The 22,516-nt window shown below is 37.0% G+C and overlaps 1 protein-coding gene across 2 annotated transcripts in view; it reads left to right on the forward strand.

Annotated features, from left to right (window-relative positions):
• The window catches only part of wdr33 (WD repeat domain 33), a 158,762-nt gene that overhangs the window by 37,645 nt on the left and 98,601 nt on the right, over positions 1-22,516 (forward strand). For both annotated transcript variants that reach the window (XM_063046180.1, XM_063046181.1), the window contains exons 4-7: positions 9,801-9,905; positions 11,215-11,310; positions 13,177-13,328; positions 15,624-15,721. In XM_063046180.1, the coding sequence (XP_062902250.1) occupies positions 9,801-9,905; positions 11,215-11,310; positions 13,177-13,328; positions 15,624-15,721 (451 nt within the window). The remainder of the gene's footprint in view (positions 1-9,800; positions 9,906-11,214; positions 11,311-13,176; positions 13,329-15,623; positions 15,722-22,516) is intronic.

Here is a 22,516-nt window from a genome sequence, read left to right on the forward strand (position 1 = left end):
AAATAAGGGATGGGGTAAGAAGGGGAGGAATTTTATTTATCTATTACTTTTTCCTTTTTTTTCCTGTCTCTCTTTTTCTCTCTCTGTCCCTCTCACAATCACTCCTTGCCTGCTCTCCATCTTCCTCTGGTGCTCCCCTCCCCATTTCTCTCTCCCTAGGCCTCCTGTCCCATGATCCTCTCCCTTCTCCAGCCTTGTATCCCTTTTGCCAATCAACTTTCCAGCTCTTAGCTTTATCCCTCGCCCTCCTGTCTTCTCCGATCATTTCGGATCTCCCCCTCCCACTTTCAAATCTCTTACTATCTCTTCTTTCAATTTGTCCTGATGAAGGGTCTTGGCCCGAAACGTCGACTGTGCTTCTTCCTATGGATGCTGTCTGGCCTGCTGCGTTCCACCAGCATTTTGTGTGTGTTGCTTGAATTTCCAGCATCTGCAGATTTCCTCGTGTCTGGTGTCCAAACTTTAGGAATGATCACAGCTATGCTAAAGAATGTGGAAAAGATTTATTGGAGGGCTTCAGGGGATTGGTGTCACAATTTTTTTTTCCCGTATCTGTTGCAAGAGTCTGAAATTTCAACAAAAGGGTGTCTTGTATTCTGTGGCTGCAACTCATCGCAATTTAGTCAAAATATTAAAAATTAAACAATACTAGTTATTTTTGAACATTGAAAAGAATTGTCTCAGACGTTGTATTGAGTAGGTTGGAGAATGGTAAGACTGCTACCCTAAGCCATTGATAGGTCATAGTGAATTAAACTAAGACCGGCTTTAAATCAAAGGAGCCATGTGAATTCTGACAGGGAAAGGTAGGCACCCTGTTCTGCCTCTCCACCCTTCCCTATTGCTTCCAGGTGTGAGTGCCAAAAATTCCATAATGTTGTGACTGGCCTAGGTGTCAATGATGCAGCATTGTGGGGTGACAGCCAGTCTGATGTATTGGGTCATTTGTGGCCTAATGCATACAAATGACCCCCATGTTACGAAGGGGTTGCATTCCTAGAAGGTGCTTTACTTTGCGATTTCTACAATGCAAACCCCCTTTTTTTTCCTCCATTGGGTCCCATGTTATAAATGGAGTTGCATTCCTGTAGGATGTTTTTTTTCCCCTCAGTTACAGAACACCATGGCACAAAAAAAGTATTCCTTTGCCCCATCTAGCCAATGCCAGACAGGTCTTCTGCATAGTTCCATCTACCTGCACCCAAACTATAGCCTCTTTTATCCATTTACCTACCCAAACTTCCCTTAAGTATTGCCATTGAATCCATGTGTACTACTTCCACTGGTGCCTCATTCCACACTTGCACCACCCTCTGATTGAAGCTTTCCTCAGATTCCCCTTAAATATTTCACCTTTCTTTCTTTTTAAATCTTTTTATTGAATAAGTATACAAAAAGGTAAGCCATGTAGGCACTAATACACTGTTAGAATACAATAAAATTAGAGGAGATATTAATACAGAAAAAAAAAGTGATACAAACAATGTAATTTAAACATAACATACTAAGGTAACATAATAGTATACTAATTTTTATATATATATATGAATAGAGAAAAGGGAAACCCCCCCCCCCAAAAAAACCCATCGTGCAACTAAACTAAAAGCAAAGCAAAGCAATGGGCTAACTTGGAACCAAGTAGAGTTAAAGAACTTAAAATCACGTCCTCAAACCCGACCTTCATTAAAAACAGTAAAAAAAAACAAGAAGGGTATATAAATACGGAGCAAAAAAGAGAAAAAAAATTACATTAAATGAAAATATTGAATAAAAGCTCTCCAGGTCTGTTCAAATTTAAGTGAGAAATCATAAAGATTACTTCTAATTTTCTCTAAATTCAAGCATAATATCGTCTGAGAAAACCAAAAAAAGGTGGTTGGAGCATTAAGCTCTTTCCAATGTTGTAAGATACATCTTTTCGCCATTAAAGTAAGAAATGCAATCATTCTACGGCTGAAGGAGAAAGATTACTGGAAATTTTAGGTAGTCCAAAGATAGCAGTAATAGGGTGAGGAGAGATATCTAAATTCAATACCTTTGAGATAATATTAAAAGTGTCTCTCCAAAAAGTTTCCAGAGTAGGACAAGACCAAAACATATGAGTTAAAGAGGCTATCTGCCCCGGACATCTATCACAAAAAGGATTAATATGAGAATAAAAGTGAGCTAATTTATCTTTGGACATATGTGCTCTGTGAACAACTTTAAATTGAATTAGGGAATGTTTAGCACAGATAGAGGAAGTATTGACTAATTGTAAAATCTGCCCCCAGTCATCCACGGAAATGATAGAACCCAATTCCTGTTCCCAATCTACCCTAATCTTATCAAATGGAACTTTCCTAAGTTTCATAATAATATTATAAATCATAACTGATGCACCTTTCTGACATGGATTAAGGTTAATTATAGTATCTAAAATGTATGTAGGAGGAAGCATTGGAAAGGAAGAAAGTATAGTACTTAGGAAATTTCTAACTTGTAGATATCTAAAAAAATGTATTCTTGATAAATTATATTTATTAGATAATTGTTCAAAAGACATAAGGGAACCATCTAAAAATAAATCCAAAAACCGTGAAATACCCTTAGTCTTCCAAATTTGAAAAGCACGATCCGTAAAAGAGGGAGGAAAAAATTGTTACCTAAAATAGGAATCGCTAGCCCAAATTGGTTAAGATCAAAAAAATTTTCTGAATTGAAACCAAATACGTAAGGTATATTTAACTGTCGGGTTAGATACCTGTTTGAGGCGTTTCAAATCAAAAGGAAGAGAGGAACCTAAAATAGAGCTAAGTGTATAGCCCTGAACAGATTGTAATTCCAAAGCTACCCATTTGGGAATGGATAGTATATCCTGGTCAAGTAACCAAAATTTCATATGTCGAATATTAATCGCCCAATAATAGAATCTAAAGTTAGGTAATGCTAAACCTCCATCTCTCTTAGCTTTCTGTAAATGTATTTTACCCAGTCTTGGGTTTTTATTTTGCCAAATAAATGAAGAAATTTTTGAGTCAACTTTATCAAAAAAAGATTTTGGAACAAAAATCGGTAATGCCTGAAATATATATAAAAATTTTGGCAGAAAAAACATCTTAACTGCATTAATACGACCAATCAAAGTTAAATATAAAGGAAACCATTTAGATGAAAGTTGAGTAATATGGTCAATTAAGGGTAAAAAGTTAATCTTAAATAAATCTTTGTGTTTACAAGTAATTTTAATCCCAAGATATGAAAAATAATTATTAATCAATTTAAACGGAAAGTTATGATATAAGGGAAGTTGTTTATTAATCGGGAAAAGTTCACTCTTACTGAGATTTAATTTATAACCTGAAAAAAGACTAAATTGTGCTAATAACTCTGAAACAGCAGGGATGGATTTTTGAGGATTAGAAATATATAAAAGTAAGTCATCAGCATAGAGTGATATTTTATGGGACTTTAAGCCCCGAGTTATCCCAGTAATATTTGGAGATTCTCGAATGGCAATTGCAAGAGGTTCTAATGCAATATCGATTAATAAAGGACTAAGAGGACAACCTTGTCGAGTACCTCGAAAAAGAAGGAAAAAAGGTGAGCTTAAAGAGTTAGTACGGACCGAGGCCACAGGAGAATGATATAACAGTTTGATCCAGGATATAAATTTCGAGCTAAAATTAAACATTTCAAGCACCTTAAATAAGTAAGGCCATTCTACTCTATCAAAAGCTTTCTCAACATCTAAAGAGATAACACACTCAGGAACATTTTGTGAGGGGGTATAAACAATATTTAACAGTGTGCGAATGTTATAAAAAGAGTAACGACCTTTAATAAAACCCGTTTGGTCTTCCGAAATAATAAAAGGAAGTACTTTTTCTAATCTGTTTGCTAATAACTTAGAAAAAATTTTAGAATCAACATTTAATAAAGATATTGGTCTGTAAGATGCACATTGAGCAGGATCTTTATCCTTCTTTAATATTAGAGAGATTGACGCTCTATTGAAAGATTCGGGAAGTTTACCAAGTGTTAATGAAGCCTCGAAAACCCTACAGAACCAAGGGATTAATGAAGGTGCAAAACATTTATAAAATTCTGCGGTAAACCCATCAGGGCCAGGAGCTTTCCCCAGGTTCATAGAGGAAATAACATTCTTAATCTCATCAGTGGTAATGGGAGTATCTAGCATAGAAGACATATCCTGTGAAATCTCAGGGAAGTCTAGGTTATCTAAAAAATCATTCATATATTTAGAGTCTCGAGGAGACTCTGATTGATATAAGGAAGAATAAAAATCAAAGAAGGTTTGATTAATCCCCGCATGATCAAGTATCAGTCGATCATTTTGATTATAAATCTGATTAATTTGAGATTTAGCATAGTTAGACTTCAATTGGTTAGCCAACAGTTTGCCAATTTTGTCACTGTGTACATAAAATTCACTTCTTGTTTTCTTTAATTGGTTTATAATCGAGGACGAAAGTAATAAACTGTGTTCCATTTGAAGTTCAGTTCTTTGTTTATATAACTCCTCAGAGGGAGCTGTAACATATTTCTTATCAATTTCCTTAATCTTGTCCACAATTACCAACTCCTCCTGCTTCAGCTTCTTCCTCAAAGCAGCAGAATACGAGATAATCTGACCACGAATATAAGCTTTAAAAGTATCCCAAAGAATGTTCACAGAAATATCCTCTGTATAGTTGATTGTAAAAAAAAGATCAATCTGTTCATTCATAAATTTAACAAAGTCCGAATCCTGAAGCAACAGCGAATTAAAACGCCATTGTCTATTATTTTGTGTATTGGCCTGAATTTTAATAGAAAGCTTAAGTGGAGCATGATCCGAAATGGTTATAGAGTCATAATCACATTTAATCACTGAAGAAATAAGACGAGAGTCAATAAAGAGATAATCAATTCTTGAATAGGAATGATGAACATGTGAAAAAAAAGAAATATCTTTTTCCTGAGGATGCAAAATGTCCGTCGACCCAGAATCAGAGAGGAATGAATTAATCAAAGTTGCAGATTTATTAGGTAAGATCCGTAGAGGAGCCGAACGGTCCAAAGCTGGAGATAAACAGGTATTAAGATCTCCGCCCCAGATCAATGAAAACTCATTCAAATTTGGGAACTGATTGAAGAATGATTTATAAAATTCTGGATAGTCCATATTGGGAGCGTAAACATTAACCAAAAGTACCTTTTTATTAAATAGTAGACCACTAACCAGTAGAAATCTACCATTCGGATCAGAGATAATATCATGTTGTATAAAAGTAACTGAGGAGTCTATAAAAATAGAGACGCCTCGAATCTTAGCGTTAGAGTTCGAATGAAACTGTTGTTCCTTCCAGAATTTAAAAAAACGTAGTCTGTCCCCCCTCCACACATGGGTCTCTTGTAAAAATAGAATTTGTGCTTTAAGTCTCCGGAACACTTTAAAACCTTTTTCCTTTTAATAGGATGGTTAAGACCATTAGTATTCCAGGAGACAAAATTAATAATAGACTCCATAAACCCTAAAGTCAACCCGCAAAAAGGAGGATTGACGATAGGCTCGACCCACGAACCCGGAAAGGGAACAGAACAAATAAGAGATATCGGGAAGGAGAACGCAACCAATACTTCAATAGTGTACATAGCCCAAGAAGAAAGAAACTAAAATGTGAAGCCCCTCCCACCACCCGCCACCCCATGATCCCAAGGCTAAATCTAAAACAGACCAGCCAGAAAGAAGCACTAAAACTACCTCCATGACTTCCGATAGACGCTCCCTAAAAAAAAGTGTAAATATAAAAAAGATCAGCTAGTTATAAAACAGTAAAAGAATAAAAAAAGTAAATCAATTGAAACAAGCACTTAATATAACAAAGAAAAAGCCAGAAAATATAAAAAAAAACCGCAACAAACCCCAGACCCTATGAATAAACAAAAAAAGAAATGAAAATATTAACATAAACTAGCTATGAAAACCTACAAAAAAAAGTAGATTTAAAAAGTACAAAATTTAAGGCCTCAAAGGAAATATGTGGAATGACGTTGAGGGAATAACCACCCAGAATCCCCTGGGGGAAAAGAAAGGAATGACGCAGATAGAAAGAAAGTTTAGCAGCCATATTAATTAATCAAAAATAAACTTTTCTGCCCATATAATGCAAAAGAAATTAAGGCCGACAGATTCACAACCTCCGATCAAATGGAGATAGTTAAAAATTACGATTAAGATGTTGAAGGTGAAAATTGATCCAGATAACTCTGGGCATCCGATGGAGATTCAAAAAAACGGAGGGCTCCATCTAACGTACGGATCCTTAGACGTGCTGGGTAAAGCAGTGCTGGTTTTAAATCCATCTTGTAGAGTTCCGACATCACAGATCTGTAACGAACCCGTTGATCTCTAATTGGTTTACTGAAATCCTCCACAAACCGGAAATTAAGATCCGAATAATCAATGTAACCTTCAGATCGAACGAATCGAAACAGTTTCTCCTTGTCTTGAAAATAATGAAAACGTAAGATGACATGTCGAGGTTTATCTGACTTTGACGAGTATGATGGAACTCTGTGAGCCCGATCCAATAACGGTGGTTGGTCAGGAAATACAGTAGGAAATGCATCTTTTAAAAGTTGAGAAAAAAACTTCATAGGGTTGTCAGATTCCACAGCTTCACGCACACCAATCATTCGATGATTCTGCCGTCGCATTCTGGATTCTAAGTCAGAGTTTTTAAAGGTCAGAAAGTCAAGTTTTTTCTTCATTATAGTAATTGTTTCTTCAATTTTCCCCATCTTGAGTTCATTTTGTTGCGTGGATTTTTGAAGATTAGATATAGCCGACTGATGTTCCGTAATAGATAATTGTATCTTATCGATTGAATCGGCAATTTTCTGGAAATTAATTGAAATTTCCGAACGAATCAGTTCTGTAATAGAGGTTGGGATTTCCCTTTGAATTAGATCCGATATAGCTTTCAAGGTCACCGGTGGTTCAGTCGGAGGAAGATCGGTACCTTTCGGTCTAACCGGAGTTTTGCCGTCTTTCCCATTTTTTCCATTCTTAGACATAGCAGACCTTAAAAACATCCGATTATCGAAGAGCCCAATTTGTTTCAAAGTATTGTAAAGGTCGATGCCTTAATGGTTAGTTAAAATATAGCTGATCATAAGAAAAAAAACTCAGAGGTAATGGAGCGAGTCAAGAATACGACTTCACTCCATGAGCTCTACCGGAAGTCTCTAAATATTTCACCTTTCACTCTGAACTTTTGACCACTAGTTCTAGTCTCACCCAGTCTCGGGGGAAAAGCCTGTATGCATATCACCCTATCTATACCCCTCATAATTTACTATACCTCTGTAAGATCTCCTCTGACTCTCTTGCACTGCAGTAAATGAAGTTCTAAAATATTCAACCTTATCTTATAACTCAGGCCCTCAAGTTCTAGTAATATTATTGTAAATCGCTACACTGTTTCCAATTTATTGATCTTTTCTGTAGGTGGGTGACTAGAACTGCATGCAGTCGTCCAAATTTAGCCTCACCAACATTTTAAATGCAACTTCAATCTCCTAACTCCTGTACTCATTGTCCTGATTTACAAAGGCCAGTGTACAATCATATCTAACTTTAATGCCACTTTCTAGGAAATATGGATCTGAATTCTCGGGTCCTTTTGTTCTATCACACCCTACAGTGCCTGACCAGCTTCCAAGGTGCAACACCTGACACTTGCATTCATTAAATTCCATTTCAGAAACACGAGATTCTGCTGATGCTGGAAATTCAAAGAAACGAAGCACACACGCACGCATCTAGGGAGAGGAATAAATGGTGAACATTTTGGTTCATCAGGACTGGTAAAGAAGGGGGAAGAAGCCGGAATAAGAAGGTGGGGAAGGAGTACAAGCTGTCAGGTGATAGGTGAAATCGGTTGAGGTGGGAGTGGTTGGCAATGAAGTGAGAAGCTGGCAGGTGATAGGTGGAAATGGTAAAGGGCTGAAAAGGGAGGCATCTAATGGAGGACAGCAGACCATGGGGGAAAGGGAAGGAGGAGTGACACTAGGGGAAGGTGATGAGCATGAGGAGAGGGAAGGGGTAAGAATGAAGAATGGAAAAAGAGAGGGGGTGAGAAATTAAAGGAAGCTAGAGAAATCAGTGTTTCTGCCACCAAGTTGGAGGCTCCCAAGATGGAATATATATGAGGTGGTGTTCTTCCAATCTGTGAGTGGCCTCATCACAACAATTGAGGCAGTGTCAGTCCATGTTGGATTAACTTCCAGTTAATGCCCCCCCACCCCCCCCACTGACCTCACCTTATGCTGACTGTTTATTCCACTCCATAGATGATGCCTGGCCTGCTGAGTTCCTCCACCATTTTCTGTGTCTTGCCATTTTCCAGCTCACTTTCCCAGATGGTCCATATCACTTTGCAAGCTTTCCATTCTCATGGTCCACTGCACTCCAGTCTTGTCAACCACAAATTTGCTGGTCCAGTTGAAGTCATATAAAATCATTTCATTAGCAATGACGAAAGGACCTAGCAGAGTTATGTCATAGCTATGACAAAACTTGTAGATTAGAAATGGATTTTGAAAGTGGGATATCAGAAAAAGCGTTAGGATTGGAGAATAGGGGTTCATTGCAAAAAGGTGGTATAGAAGGAGTTCATGAAGGTAGTAGGTTAAAATATGGTGACTTAGTGGAAATAAAGTAAAGGCTGAGGGATTACTTTCGGGAGGTTGTGTATGATGCAGCTCCCCACAGTGCAGCATGTCAGACTATATTTGGCAGATGAAGAGCATGGCAGCACTGCGCTCTGACTTAACATGTCTTTAGGCTGCATAAGTTGTGGCAAAGCAGGGATCACCTGTGACTGCCAACTGAAGTAATGTAACATCTTGTCCAAATTGTGTTGCCCTACCATACGAGTGAGTGCAAATTTTCTTTTGCATTTTGTGTTTCTTTTTCCACACACATTCCATGAAGGCATATTTTTGTCAACTCGAAGTGCTGCAGTGTGATGGTTGCCTGTACCAATCTTCATGCAGCCTAGTATATTTTCTGTGTAATTCAAATTGGGGCTAAGGGTTGAGGGACTTCACCTATGCTGTCACACTGGGGAAACTAGGATTGTTCTCATTGGTACAAAGCAGTTTAAGAATTAATTTGATGGAGATGTAAGAGATCATGACTGTCTCAGGAAGGATAAAGGATGTAATGCGAATAAAAGGATGTTTTACACAAAGAATAGTTATTTTTCTCCTTGAAAGTTAAAAATAGAACCAGTGAGTGCCTTCAGTGAGTGGATTAGGCATTTATCAGAGAGTTTGCATTGCTTTGGGGAAAGAGATGGATAAATGTGACAGGGATTGCTCAACTGGGAACCAGTGTTGGCTGGAAAGGGGTATCTCCTACATTGTTACAATTCTTTGATAGTTATGAGTGGGCATGGGCGACATCGGTAAGACCATTTCAAATTGAAGTTCATATTGTGCAATTGTATGGTTTAATTTGTCAGTTTTTGTTTGTCTTAGAATTATACAGCACAGGAGCAGGCCTTTCAGCCCTACCAGTTTGAGTGCTATCTATAATCTGAACTGTTTTGATGTACTATTGAATTGATTTAGTCATTTATGATGTTGGGTTGGTTCTGTTGATGACCTTATGGAAGCTTGATTATCTTTGTGTTACTGGTTTCCTTGTTTAAAGGGATTTTGCCTTTGTCATTGGCTCTTGTTAATTGATCCTTCCACATTCTAAAGAGAAAATTGTGTTACATCTGTGTCTTCAATATATTTTGTAGCTGGTGCCGCCCATGGGAATGCTGCACAATCCAATGAATGCTGTAACAACAAAATTTGTGCGGACCTCAACTAACAAAGTGAAGTGTCCGGTGTTTGTTGTCAGGGTAAGTTCTCAAGGAAAGAACATTTGAGTTGTGAATCTTTTGGCCTTGCCATGGCTTGTACATTCATCCATAAAGAGATTTGTCTAATTAGGTTCCTTGTTACAATGAAGGAATTGGTTGACTTTAATCAGTTTCTGATTCATAAAAGTTGTGGAGCTGGTAAACAGTGTAAACCATCTAAAGCAACTTTGTAGTTATAAGGATGGTCTCCAGTTCCACACAAGTACAATTTTCTGCCTCCAAAACACCTTTACCCAGTTTTTGAAACATCGCAATCTCCTTTGCAAGAGCCGTCATCATTGCACCATTGGAACTTTCTATTGCCTCTATTTTTGTTTACTTCTCCACATGTATCGATCATGATCTCAAAATGCGGTTTTAAAGTTTTTAAATTTCCCCTTGTTATTCATTTTATCTTGCTAATTACTGCCATGCAGTGACATCATTAGTACTCAACTTCAATGCTACTTTTAACCTGTCTTTTCTTAAAAAATGTATTAACACTTGCTACATAAAATGCCTTATTTTTTTTGTTCATTTCATTTCATTTGTGTTATTAATGAAAACCTCGTCAATGTTGTGATGGCAGCTATTCCATGCTGCTTCAGTTCAATTAACCCTTTCTCTGCCTGTGTTAGCATTGGCAGCAAAATTTTAGGTTTGACAGTAGCTGTTACCTTTATGAGATCTGAATGTGATGTTATGTAAGCTGCTGCCTGGCATTTAAGTTTGATCATGCTTGCATTGCAATATTAAACATGTGCATTCTTATTGTTAAGGTGTGTTCCCAAGCTCATGTATTTGTTTTCATTTGATGGGTGGGTTTCAGCTTTGAGGTTGAATTGCAGTGGAATATTTATATCTTGAAGGCTTTGTATAGGTGCCATCTGAAACAAGAGTAATGTACCTATATATACTTACAAAGTAATCAAGTTTTTATTTGAAAAGTGGTCTAATATTTAATGTTACTTTCTTTAAATAAATACAAATATTACTCTGCACCATTTAATTTTTTTGGAAAATGAATGTTTAGAAACCTGAAGTTCTTTTCTACTGACACTAATGCAGAAGACAAGAAATAAACATCTAAAACAAAATGTATATAAAACATCTGGGGTGCCTAAGACTTTTGCACAGAACTGTATGATCTCTGTTCAGCACTATGATTAAAACCTATTTCGGTGATGGGCATATAAAATGTTTGAAATCCTGGAATTGCAGGGACTGTTCCTTTGTTAGACAGTTGTACAAGTTTTTTTTGCTTGCTGTTTGTTTATGTGTGTGAATTTTTGTTTTTGTTCTGATTTAGTGGACTCCTGAAGGAAGGCGTTTAGTTACTGGTGCTTCAAGTGGAGAGTTCACTCTCTGGAATGGGCTGACATTTAATTTTGAAACTATTTTACAGGTATGAAGTGGGAGATAGGGAAAAGAGAAAGGTTTGTGAGTAAAAATGGAGTTGTATAATGTGTCCTGTGCTGTAGCAACAAATTTCTATTTCTAATGTTTCCATTGAAATGAAGCGTCTTTTGTGGATTTCAACAGATCTATCCTTACATTGCTGAACAAATAGTCATTTCTCAGTTGTAGTACTTAACAAAACTATCTTGTTTGATTAGGGAGGTATCCAGTGACCTTAAACAGTTATTCTGGGTTATTTTTGTCAGAAATGCCAGTGATATTGCACTTGCTCCCTTGCTGTGTGTGTGTGTAAGTTTTTCACATTTTCAAATCCTTGTCCATTTAGTTTGGCACCTTGTTTCAAATTTCTGCCCAGCTATTCAGATATACAAAGATAGAGAAGGTTTCTCATTGTAAATTTACCTGATACTATTACCTGTTGGTGGTCCAACCTGATATTGTAAACCTGACCTCAGGGAAACTGTGGCATCAATTATGCATGCTTCTTTCTGGTCAGGAGCACACCATGTATCCACTCACATGCCTGCCATGTCAGACGCCATCTGCCCCACTGTTGCAGATCCGACGTTGCATATCACAGAACTGGAGTGGAAGAATTCATCCAATGTATCTGATTGCATGATGGAATTGGACATTTTGTTATCAACATTATTCAATAGTACTGTTTAGTTGCTGTGGACACAATTAAAGTAAAAGCAATTATTAGACAATCACTCATGAAGTTAAATTAAAGGTCTTGTTTGAACACTTCAGTTGTTCCAACTACACCAGCACTAATGACTTCAAGTTCTAGTAGTAGTCATGCCAACAATGCAAACAGAATTTTTTTTTATTTGTCATCTCCATATTTTTAAGATTTTTCCATCATTGACTGATTAATCCATAACTTTTCCTCTATTTAAATTCCTGATATACTTCAGTATTGTTACTCACAGTCCATTCCCTATTAAAGTAGTTGATTCTTAACAGCGATGAGCTGTTAAATTGGTTTCTTCCTTTTGCAATTACCTGGAATGATAGATTTGTCCAGTACCATATTTTTATTGAGTGTTGTAAATATTTTTGATTTCATAAAACAAGTTAGTGAAACATCAGGAAGTTTTGTCTTAATGATCTCCTTGTCCAGGATCATGTTAATAACATCAGCTCTTAATCTGTGATTCTCTTGGAGATCATGAGTATTTACTATTTTTCCATGCTCTTCAGTTTGCATTTAATTTTTACACTTTCTGCTTTTCCTTCCTATTCATGTTGCTCTGAGACGATTAACCTTGGTTGTTAGACTTTAGTAGTTACATCTAGTTTGCCCATAGTACTTAAAAATGACATTCTATTCAGAAATTATACCTCTGTACCATATCTGCATTGGGTAAAGTCACCAAGCCACCCTGGCTTTTAAGCAGGGTTACATGTTGTTAGTTTGAGGTCATCGTTGCTGGTGTTTGATTTGTGATAATATATAGAAGTGTAAGAGTGCAATGCCTACTCTTGAGCATAAGTGTCAAATGCCGACAGATGCCAAAAGCTCTCTCTCTCCATTTTCAGTACTGATGCCTTCAAATACCCTTTCCAACAGTAGGAATAGCCTCGTATTATGTTATCTTGAAGTGTTATCAGACCCATGTGCAAGCAGATTCAGAGAAATATCAGTGAATGTTTATGGCTGGTCCTGGTGTACTGAGCCACAAATCAAGAGCTTATTAGATTGTTAGGCTGGTCAAGTATTCTAAAAGCTAGCAACTAAAGTGCTGTTGCTTTAGACAAAATAAATGTTCATTTCATGTTAAGTGGAAATTTAATGTTTGTAAAGCATCTTAAGAATGTATTCTGCATTTTTTTCCTCTCTCAACAGGCTCATGATAGTCCAGTTAGAGCCATGACCTGGTCTCATAATGACATGTGGATGCTGACAGCTGACCATGGTGGATATGTGAAGTATTGGCAGTCCAACATGAACAATGTGAAGATGTTCCAAGCTCACAAGGAGGCGATTAGAGAGGCCAGGTGGATTAATGCTATGCAGTTTTCTGTAGGGATTGGTATAAATATATTGTCATTTCAATGTATTCTAGGTGAAGTTGTGCATGGTTTCTATGAAACCCTGGGAGTGATGCCTCAGATCTTATGCTCAATATTTTTATTTGTTTCCTCATTTATGCAGAGAACCACATTGTCTACTATAGAACCATGGTGTGGTATGGATACATTGCCATTTTTGAGAAATGTGGATGTTGGCAGTATGCTTTACTGCTCAGAGTTTTGCTGCAGTGCTAATGTGTACAAGTATTCCTTTTATGAGTTCTTTGTAAAGCAAGATTTGACATTTTAAATAAAGTATTTCCTTTTTTTTCTAAAACTGAATAAAGGTTAAAACTTCAGAAATAAAGCCAGTTGCATCACCAAAGTAAAGTGGTCACCAGGGTCCAGATGATGTGATCTATGGAGGAATTAAAAATAAATACTAGATCACAGACATCCATCTACAACCAGTGACAACTGAGATTGAAGAACTTCAAAATGATAAAATTTAAAAATCATTTTAGTGTTTTCACCATAAAAGCAGTAAAATTAAGTGGTGGGGTTTTGCAGCTTGTAACATTTGCTTATGGTTTGATTTCATTGGAGAGCAGCAGATTTTTTTTAGGAATCTTTTATCCCATTTCATCTGTGTACCCGTTACATTAAGCATGTCGTGTCACTGAACACATTTTAGTATCACCAGATAATACTATAACTTATCTATTTAGACAGTGGACCAAAACAAGTCAATGAGCAATTAGTAAGGCCAAAAGGATTTTCCATCAATGCCAGGAGTTGAAATGTTCTTCAAAATTTTTGTGCTGACAGATTAACATCCTGGTTATGCTCTGATTATCGGGCTGTTGTCTGTTGACACAGCATGCTAGAAGAACCAAATGGCAGCACAGGGATACTGCACAATTGAGCATAAATACCTTCATGATCAGATAGTAGCTATTAGCAACAGCATTCATGTGGCTATGACTGTTGGTGCCCAGCTGTACAACACTGTGATACTTATGCTTGGTGTGGCTAAGTGAAGCTGTATCTTCTAACATCTGGTGCTTTCAGTACAGCAATATACCTTTAAATTTCACATTTACAGACACCTTTCACAAGTCATAAAAAATCACAACTTAACTAATCTGATTTAATTGACAAAATCTCATTGTTTTTGAAACTGAGTTTTACAATAATAGAATTTTGCTGGTTTCCTTTAACCCACTACATTACTCTAGCTAAATTCTGTTGGCAACATATATTTTTATAGCGACGCCTGATTCCTTTGCTTCTGTGAATGATATACTTGGGTCATTGCTTTGATGATGAGACAGATATGAGAAAGAGCTATTTACCATTACTGCCATATGCAAAAGCATTCATGTATGGATTCAAATTTTATGTAGATTTGCTGTGCAAACCTTAGTATACATTTGTAGCCAGTGTTAATTCATCCTGTAGTTATCACCTTATGTGGAAGTGTATGCACTATCCATGGCATTGCAAAAGCTCAGCAAACTAAGGGTTTTTAACATGGTGGAACTTTGATTATGGGCACACCTGCAATCAAGGCGCTTGAATGTACCCAACTGTAAATTTCATTGGAGTCTGATGTAGTTATGGATGATCTAACAAAACAGATAGTGGAATGTCCTTGTTCTGAATTTTCACAATTAAGTAATTTTTGTTATGGGTGATAAATAATTATAATCACCATCACGGCTTTGTGTCTGGCTGGGCAGCTGTAGATGGGGCTTCATGTTGGGGAGTCCAATGCCAGCTGGAGCATTAAGTCTGGGAGACCTGCCATGGTGATGGCCTCATCCTTGGGAGACCCGTCGTAGTTATGGCCTCATCCTTAGACCTGCCATAGTTATGGCTTCAACTCTGGGAGGCCAGAGCTCTACATCTGGGTGCAGAGTGGGAGTTTTGGCTCAACATGCTTGTCTCCAGCAAGAGTTAGTTTGATGATATTTCAGAATTCTTCATTAAGAAATATTAAATAATCTAAATAAATCTGTTGGAAACGGGGAGAAAAATCTTGCTGTGAAGCTTTGTGTAACAAGACTTCTGTCAATCAATTTCTGTTTTCTCCTAATGGAGGATGCACTCCCATGTTAGCAGTTAAGTGAGGTTCCAGGCTAAAGCATTGTGGTTATTCTAGCTAACTTCTGGATCCATTTGTACAGAACACTTATATGAGAATGAGCCAGATTGGGCTCTGTTCGGCTCGTGTTAAATGCTGACATCTTTCCCCTACTGTGTGTCTTCATGTAACAGTTTCTCACCTACGGATAATAAATTTGCCACATGTTCTGATGACGGCACTGTTCGAATTTGGGACTTTCTTCGATGCCACGAGGAACGTATACTTCGAGGTATGTAAAGCAAAATGCTACTATATCATTTGTATACTGGGCCGACCAGTTTAATTAAGGGTGTTCATCCTGGTGTTCAAAAATCCACCACACAATTGTTTAGATAGGTTCTAACAGTCAAATGTCTGCAATTTACACTGCTGCCCCTCTTATCAAAGAGATAAGGAAAGCACGTCTTTTATACCTACGATTCATATTTAAACAAAACTGACATGCTTGCCAATTCTTAATTCTGCACCTCCTCAGCATGGTGCCGTTTACTTCCCTCTATCTCTCATATATGTATCTTCATTTGAAATGATGAATTTATAAGGTGGGGCATCTCACTTTGTAATTTGTGTTGGGCCAGTGTGAGAAGTATGGTTTTGCAATCTTGGGGGTCAATATTTCACAGTTGAAAAATGCACGTGGTTATTGTCCCAGGACTTTCAGCAAAGAATAATACACAGAATCTAAGACACTTGCTCTCCACTATCAATCATCAGCTATTATGGGCAGTTGATAATAAATTATACACAAGATCTATTCTGCAATTTAAGCATCTCAGTTTGAACACTCTGATCTTGATTTGTTACTACAATACTATAGTTTATTGCCAAATGGAATTTGATGGTATATGGGCTTGAATAAAATATGTGCTTTTCAGCACTGCTCTACCAACTGTGCAAACAAACACATTTTGAAATGTTTCTGCTCAGCCAGCAGTATTCCTACTGCTCAGCGAGCTAGTTTCAGGTTCAAAGAGAACAAATTCCAGAGCACAATAATCTAGGTTGGCACTTCAGTGCAGCATTGAGGAAGTCACTGTCTTAGTACATCTTCCAGATGAAATAAATAGCTAAGGGTCTTAACTGCTCTCTTGAGTAAGCAGAAAATGCCCTTGATTGTTATATACAAGAAAACCATTCCTGTTGACAAAGCCAGTGTTTATTTCTCATTCAGTAGCATTTTAAACAAGTTATTACCATTTATTAAGAGTTTTCTCTTTAGATTACACTTGCTTTTGCTGATTTTCCTTTGTTTAAGCAGTTAGGCTATTTCATTGACTGAATGCATAGGGTTATCATATGGTTGTAACAAGAGCTGGTGTTTTTCTTCTGAATGGATAGGGAGTGAGCCAAGTTCAGTAAAATAATGCATCAAGATTGTGCTATATCATTTCCACCTACCTGAGATAGTTGACAAGACTAAGGCTTAACATTTCATTTGAAAGATAATATCTTGCACCATTCTCTGACCAACAGTCTTGCCTAAAGTTGTTCATCTGCAATTGGGGCTCAAACCAATAATCTGGCTTCGGTGAGAGAACACAGAGCAAAAATGACAGCTACTGTTCATGTCCAAATCGAGCTTAGAGTGATAAATGACGATTTGTGAAGGCTGGGTACACACAGAACTAACCCGCATTTAATATTAATTGTCTTTCTATTCTACTTGTATGCCGGGAAGTCTAAGAGCTTTTAGATTTTCAGTGTCAAAGTTAATTGTACAATGCAAAAAAATGCATTCAAATTTACTATGGTAAGACAGCCTGTTCTAACACTAATTTGTTATCTGTTGTCAACTGACATCCTTTGGTTGGTCATACAGATTTTGATCATAGAGTAGGTGCTTTTCTAGTGATATTTGCTTCATTGTAGTTCATGGATAAATCTGCATCACAGAACTGGGCCTCTTCCAGCGTCTGTAATTGCCTATGAGAGTGCAGTGGGGGTGAATGGTAATTATAGTGTTACTGGAGGGTGAAGTGAAATGCAGCATGACCGAATTGAAAATTGTGTTAATATAGCCTTTAATGTGTGTTAGTTGAAGGGCAGCATCTCCAATAATGCAGTATTCTTTGTTATCATTCCAAATCCTCACCCCTCTGACCCATGAGCAAAAATATGAAGTAAGCAAAAGTGATGTGAAGTCAAAAATCAATATTTCAGGTGCTCAAAGTCTGAAATGAAAGAGAGAATTCTGCAAATACTCAGGTTAGGCAGCACTCGCAGAAAAAGTAATTGTTCTTCAGTTTGAAAACAACGAAATGGGAAAGTAGGAAAGCAAGTTGTCATGAATCTGCAGAGGGGATGGGGGAAGTGATAGGACAGAGCATCTCTGATCAAAAGGGGCGAGATGCCCAAGTGAACTAATGTTTACAGAGCCATCTGAATCACAGATTAGGAAATTAACAGCAGTTGTATCAGATGTGCTCATTGCCACTCCATTGCATAAATCAGAGTTTGAATATGGGACCTTCCTTCTATCTCACCATGCTGTGTCTGTTTTCTAAAGCTGGGTTCAGAACGTGCTGTTCAGAGATGTTAAATTTGATACATTTCTGAAAAATTTCAAATGTTTTTGCAGAGTAAAAATATTTTCATAAATCTTAAGTTTTTATAACTTTAGGGAGATATTGTGATGGTGAGTTTAATCTCTGAAGTTTCAGTTCAGTCCTGACTGAAGTTTTTAGTACAGCAATATTGTATATTAAATTACAAATAAGAGAAAATCTGCAGATGCTAGAAATCCAAGGAACGCTCACAAAATGCTGTTGTATATTAAATTGCTGGATTAGTATCCAGATACCAGTTCCATTGATTCAGACAAGTTCAAATTCTATCAGGGCAGCAGGAGAGTCTAAACAACAAATAAAAAATTGAATAAAAGGACAGTATCAGTTATGGCAACCATGATTGTTTTAAAATCCGTCTAGTCCACTAATGGAATTCTACCATCTTTGTTAGATCTGGCCTATATGTGACTCCCACCAACGTGAGTGCCTTTTTCACGGGCAATTTGGCTAGTTAGGGATATCAGAACAGACCAAAACTGATATGTAGATATAGTCCAGATTTTTAAGTTTTGATCAGTCAACTTGCTCTTCCAATATAAGAAGGTCTCTGCAAATTACCAACATCTGAGGTTACTTTATAGCATTTTATGTTGAAATTGAATGTTAATATATGTATCTCTTGTGGATGGAAATATTTTACCTTAATTTTTTAAAGTTTTTTTTTGGAATCTTGAGTGTTCTAAAGCCAGCATTTATTGTCTATCCCAAATGGCCTTAAGATGGCAGTGGTGTGTTACTGTTTTGAATGACTGCGGTTCTTCTGGTGAGTGTATCCCCAACCAATGGTGCTGATCGACAGGGAGTTCCAAATCTGGCAACATTGGAGGGCCAGAAATAAATTCCAAATCAGCACTTGTGAATAGCAGTGTTCCCATGCACTTGCTACCCTTGTTCTATTTGGCTGTAGAGGGTTTGAGTAGTGCCTTCGTGAGTTACAGCAGTGAATTATGTGGTTGATGTTCGCTGCAGTTACCATGTTGTAAAGGGAATGAATATTTAGGATTGTTGATTAAGAACTGAATGTTTTCACTTGGATTGTATCAAGCTTGACACGCTCTTGACTTGTGTCTTGTAGGTAGAAAGGATTTAGAATTTGAGGTAGTAAGTCATCCATAACCTCAGAGGCTGACAGGATATTTAGCCTCTGAAGGTATGAATTAGGAGTAGGCAACTCAAATCTGTTCAGTTACCCAATATGATCATGCCTGACCTGCTTTCATTTTTGTGGCTGGTCCATTTGAGTTTCTAGTGGTGATCTAGTGGTTGATTGTAGGGCTGTTGGTAATATCAATGGAAGATGGTTAAACAACCTCTTGTTAGAGATGACTGTTCTTTGCCCTTTCTGTTGCATAAATGTTTGGGCATTTTTCATCCCTTGTCTGGAATCTATAAGGTCTTGCTACCTGCTGGAATGGACTTGTATAAAAGAAAACTGCTTATAGAAACAGGTAGCATCTATAGAAGCAGAAGAATGGACTGCTTCATTTGCTGAGGAGTTGGGAATTGAATGTTTCCTCTTTGATTTTACAATAGGAGGAAAGGCAGTAATGAAACAACTGTAAATGGCAGGGTGCAGGATACTGCCATGAATAACCCTGCTTTGATGACCTTGGCTGAATAACTGACATTTGGCAGCCAAAAACATCTTTGTGTAAAATATGATTCAAAACGTTGAAGTGTTTTCTCCGTGATACCCGTTGTCTTCCATGTTAGCTGAGTTCTTTGATGTCGCAATCAAATGCTGCTTCAAAGTCAAGGGCAGTCACACTCATCTCTTTTGGAATTCAGCTCTTAGGTCTGTGTTTGGACCAAAGCTTTGAAGAAGTCTGGTGAGGAGTGGTCCTGGTGAAACTCAAGCTGGGCTTTGGTGAGCAGACGACTGCCACTTAAGAGCACTGACATCCTCCAACACTTTGAGTGTAGTTCACTGAATGTGTTGTGAGCTATCTTTTATAAACAGTTCATACACAGGTGATTTCCACACTGCTGTGTAGAATATTACTGTAACCTTAAAAAAATAAGAATGAAAATTTTCTCTCAGAATATATTTCATGATGTTCTCGGGGAAACATTTAGCTTCTCAAGGATAATCCAATGTGCTGCTTTTTAAGTCCCATAATGAGCTATTAAGAACAGTCTGTCTAATTTGGTTGATTATGGTTTCCTTAACTCTATCCTGAACTTATTCTACAGAAGATGAAGGGCACTTGACCAACTGTTTAACTTTTTCGAAAGCTATTACTTTTCGTCTGATGCTGGTTGCTGCTATCACCTTTTAACAGATAAATTCCTGCTTCATATTGATTTCCTTAGGTCTTTTATGGTTAGGACATGTCCTAAGTTCATCCAAGAATGTTGTGAGAAGTATAATAATTTATAACTTATAATTTGCCTCATGATTGTGCATTAATTCATATATACAGCTGTTCACATCTCTCCCAGTCAGTAGCCTGCACAATGCTATTGCGAAAATCCGCCGTTCAGCATCATACCTTTACTGCGATCTAGATTCTTGAAAATAAATATACATTTGAAGTTAAATTGGTGATATTTTACAATCCAGAAGCACAACCACCCTATATTTGTGGAGATTTCAAAGCTGGGGTCTAGGCTTGAAATACGTGCATACATATATCCTTACCTGCCAAACCAAGTTCCTAGAGGTACCATTTTTTAAATGCTAAATCCATCATGATGACTCTTTAGCACTGATTCATATTTGCATTAAATAATTGTGCACATTTTATTATAAATAGAGACCGTGAATTTTAGATGGTCCTAACCTTATTTTCCTCTATACTACCGTTGGAAGCTTGATCAGCTTTGATTTTTCAGAGTTTTTTTTATTACAGTGACTCCTAATATTGACATTGTACCTGAATTTCAAACAATGTCCTGTGAATGATATTAATGATTCAACGATTTGACATTTCTGAAATGTTTTCCAGTAATATGGTAAATTTACAATCATCTCCCATGTGCTTTACAAGTGCTTACTCCTGGAGGTCACATTTTGTTGAATTAGGGTTTACACCTGGAGTGAGTTTAAACTGTCAATTGATTTGCACTTGTGTTAATATCAATCAGTGTATAATCTTTCCAAACATTTGTAGAATTTATTGATTTTCAGTCCCAAGGTTACTTTGTTTTTGCTGAAAATGTCTTGCATTTCAATTACACCTTTAACATCCTTTAAGAACATTCCAATGCTTTTAAAGTCCATGAAGAAAATGGATGAACTCAGCAGAAGAAATGTTGTGAGCTTGTGTGGCTTCAAATATGTAAATATTCACTGATTTAATTCAGGATATTACAACACGAGCCATAAGCCTGAAGAAGCAATCAAAAACAATACTGACTTCTGAAGTCATCCATATTTTAATTGACACCATAAATTAAAATGGATGACTGATTTTTTAATAAAAGTTTTAGATTGTCATCCAGTGCAATTTTGTTCATTGAGATTAGGGAGTTCTTCTGGACCAGAGGTGGAGCTGGATTGTCTCTTACCCTTTCCGTACTCCTTCAGACTGGATGTACAAACGTACACTAAAACTGATCTTTACCCAAGTTCCACATGCAACATTGGCCATTAATACTTATTTAAGTCTAGTCATTGTTTGTGATTCCAACCTCACACTCATGACTTTGTTTGACCAATGACAAGAGCAATGCACTTTATTTCTAGATCTTTGCAGTGATCAGAATTTTTTCATTTCACATTCCAAGATCTTGGACACACATTGCAAAACCCGCATTTATGGCCTATTCTTCACTGATCCGAAGTTGAGTGGTGTGATTTGCTATTTAGGGGCATTTAAGAATGAACCATATGATGGGTGTGGTGTCATATTTAGGCTACACTTTGTTGAAGGACATTCAGCAATTTTGCGGTTATCATTAGTAATGAAGTTCTTCAAAATTCTAGATTATTGAGTTGAACCACTGGTATATAGATAATAACCTGGTTGTGAACACTTTTAGAATGTTGATCAAAGCAGACAGTTCTAAATGGAATGAATAATGATCTCAAATGTTTACATGAAAGATAGTTTCTTTCTCATTCACATATTATAATTTCAACATTTTTTGAACAAAAAACTTTGACCTGGATTTTTCAAATTTTTCAAACTGACTCCAGTCATATTGAAAACCAGCTTTGCAAAGCTTTTACATCCTTGTTACTGCTTTGGGTACTTGAGGATTTTCTTCCTTTGCAGTGATATAGGCACCATGGTGTAGATCTGCGTATATGTGCATTTTTAGTTTCCTTATATTTGAAATACCAACGTTTGGAGGAGTTGGCATTATAAGGAGCAGGTGGAAGTGTAACAAACTTTGAAGATTATTATTACACTTTTGCCAGCTGTTGAGGAAGAAATGCTAAACCTATCCCTATAGTGCGGTGAATTGTGACCAAAATGAGGTTTAAAAGACCAAGAGCATTCACAGCATAT

Source organism: Mobula hypostoma, chromosome 4 (genome assembly GCF_963921235.1).
Source record: "Mobula hypostoma chromosome 4, sMobHyp1.1, whole genome shotgun sequence".
Taxonomy (NCBI): domain Eukaryota; kingdom Metazoa; phylum Chordata; class Chondrichthyes; order Myliobatiformes; family Myliobatidae; genus Mobula; species Mobula hypostoma.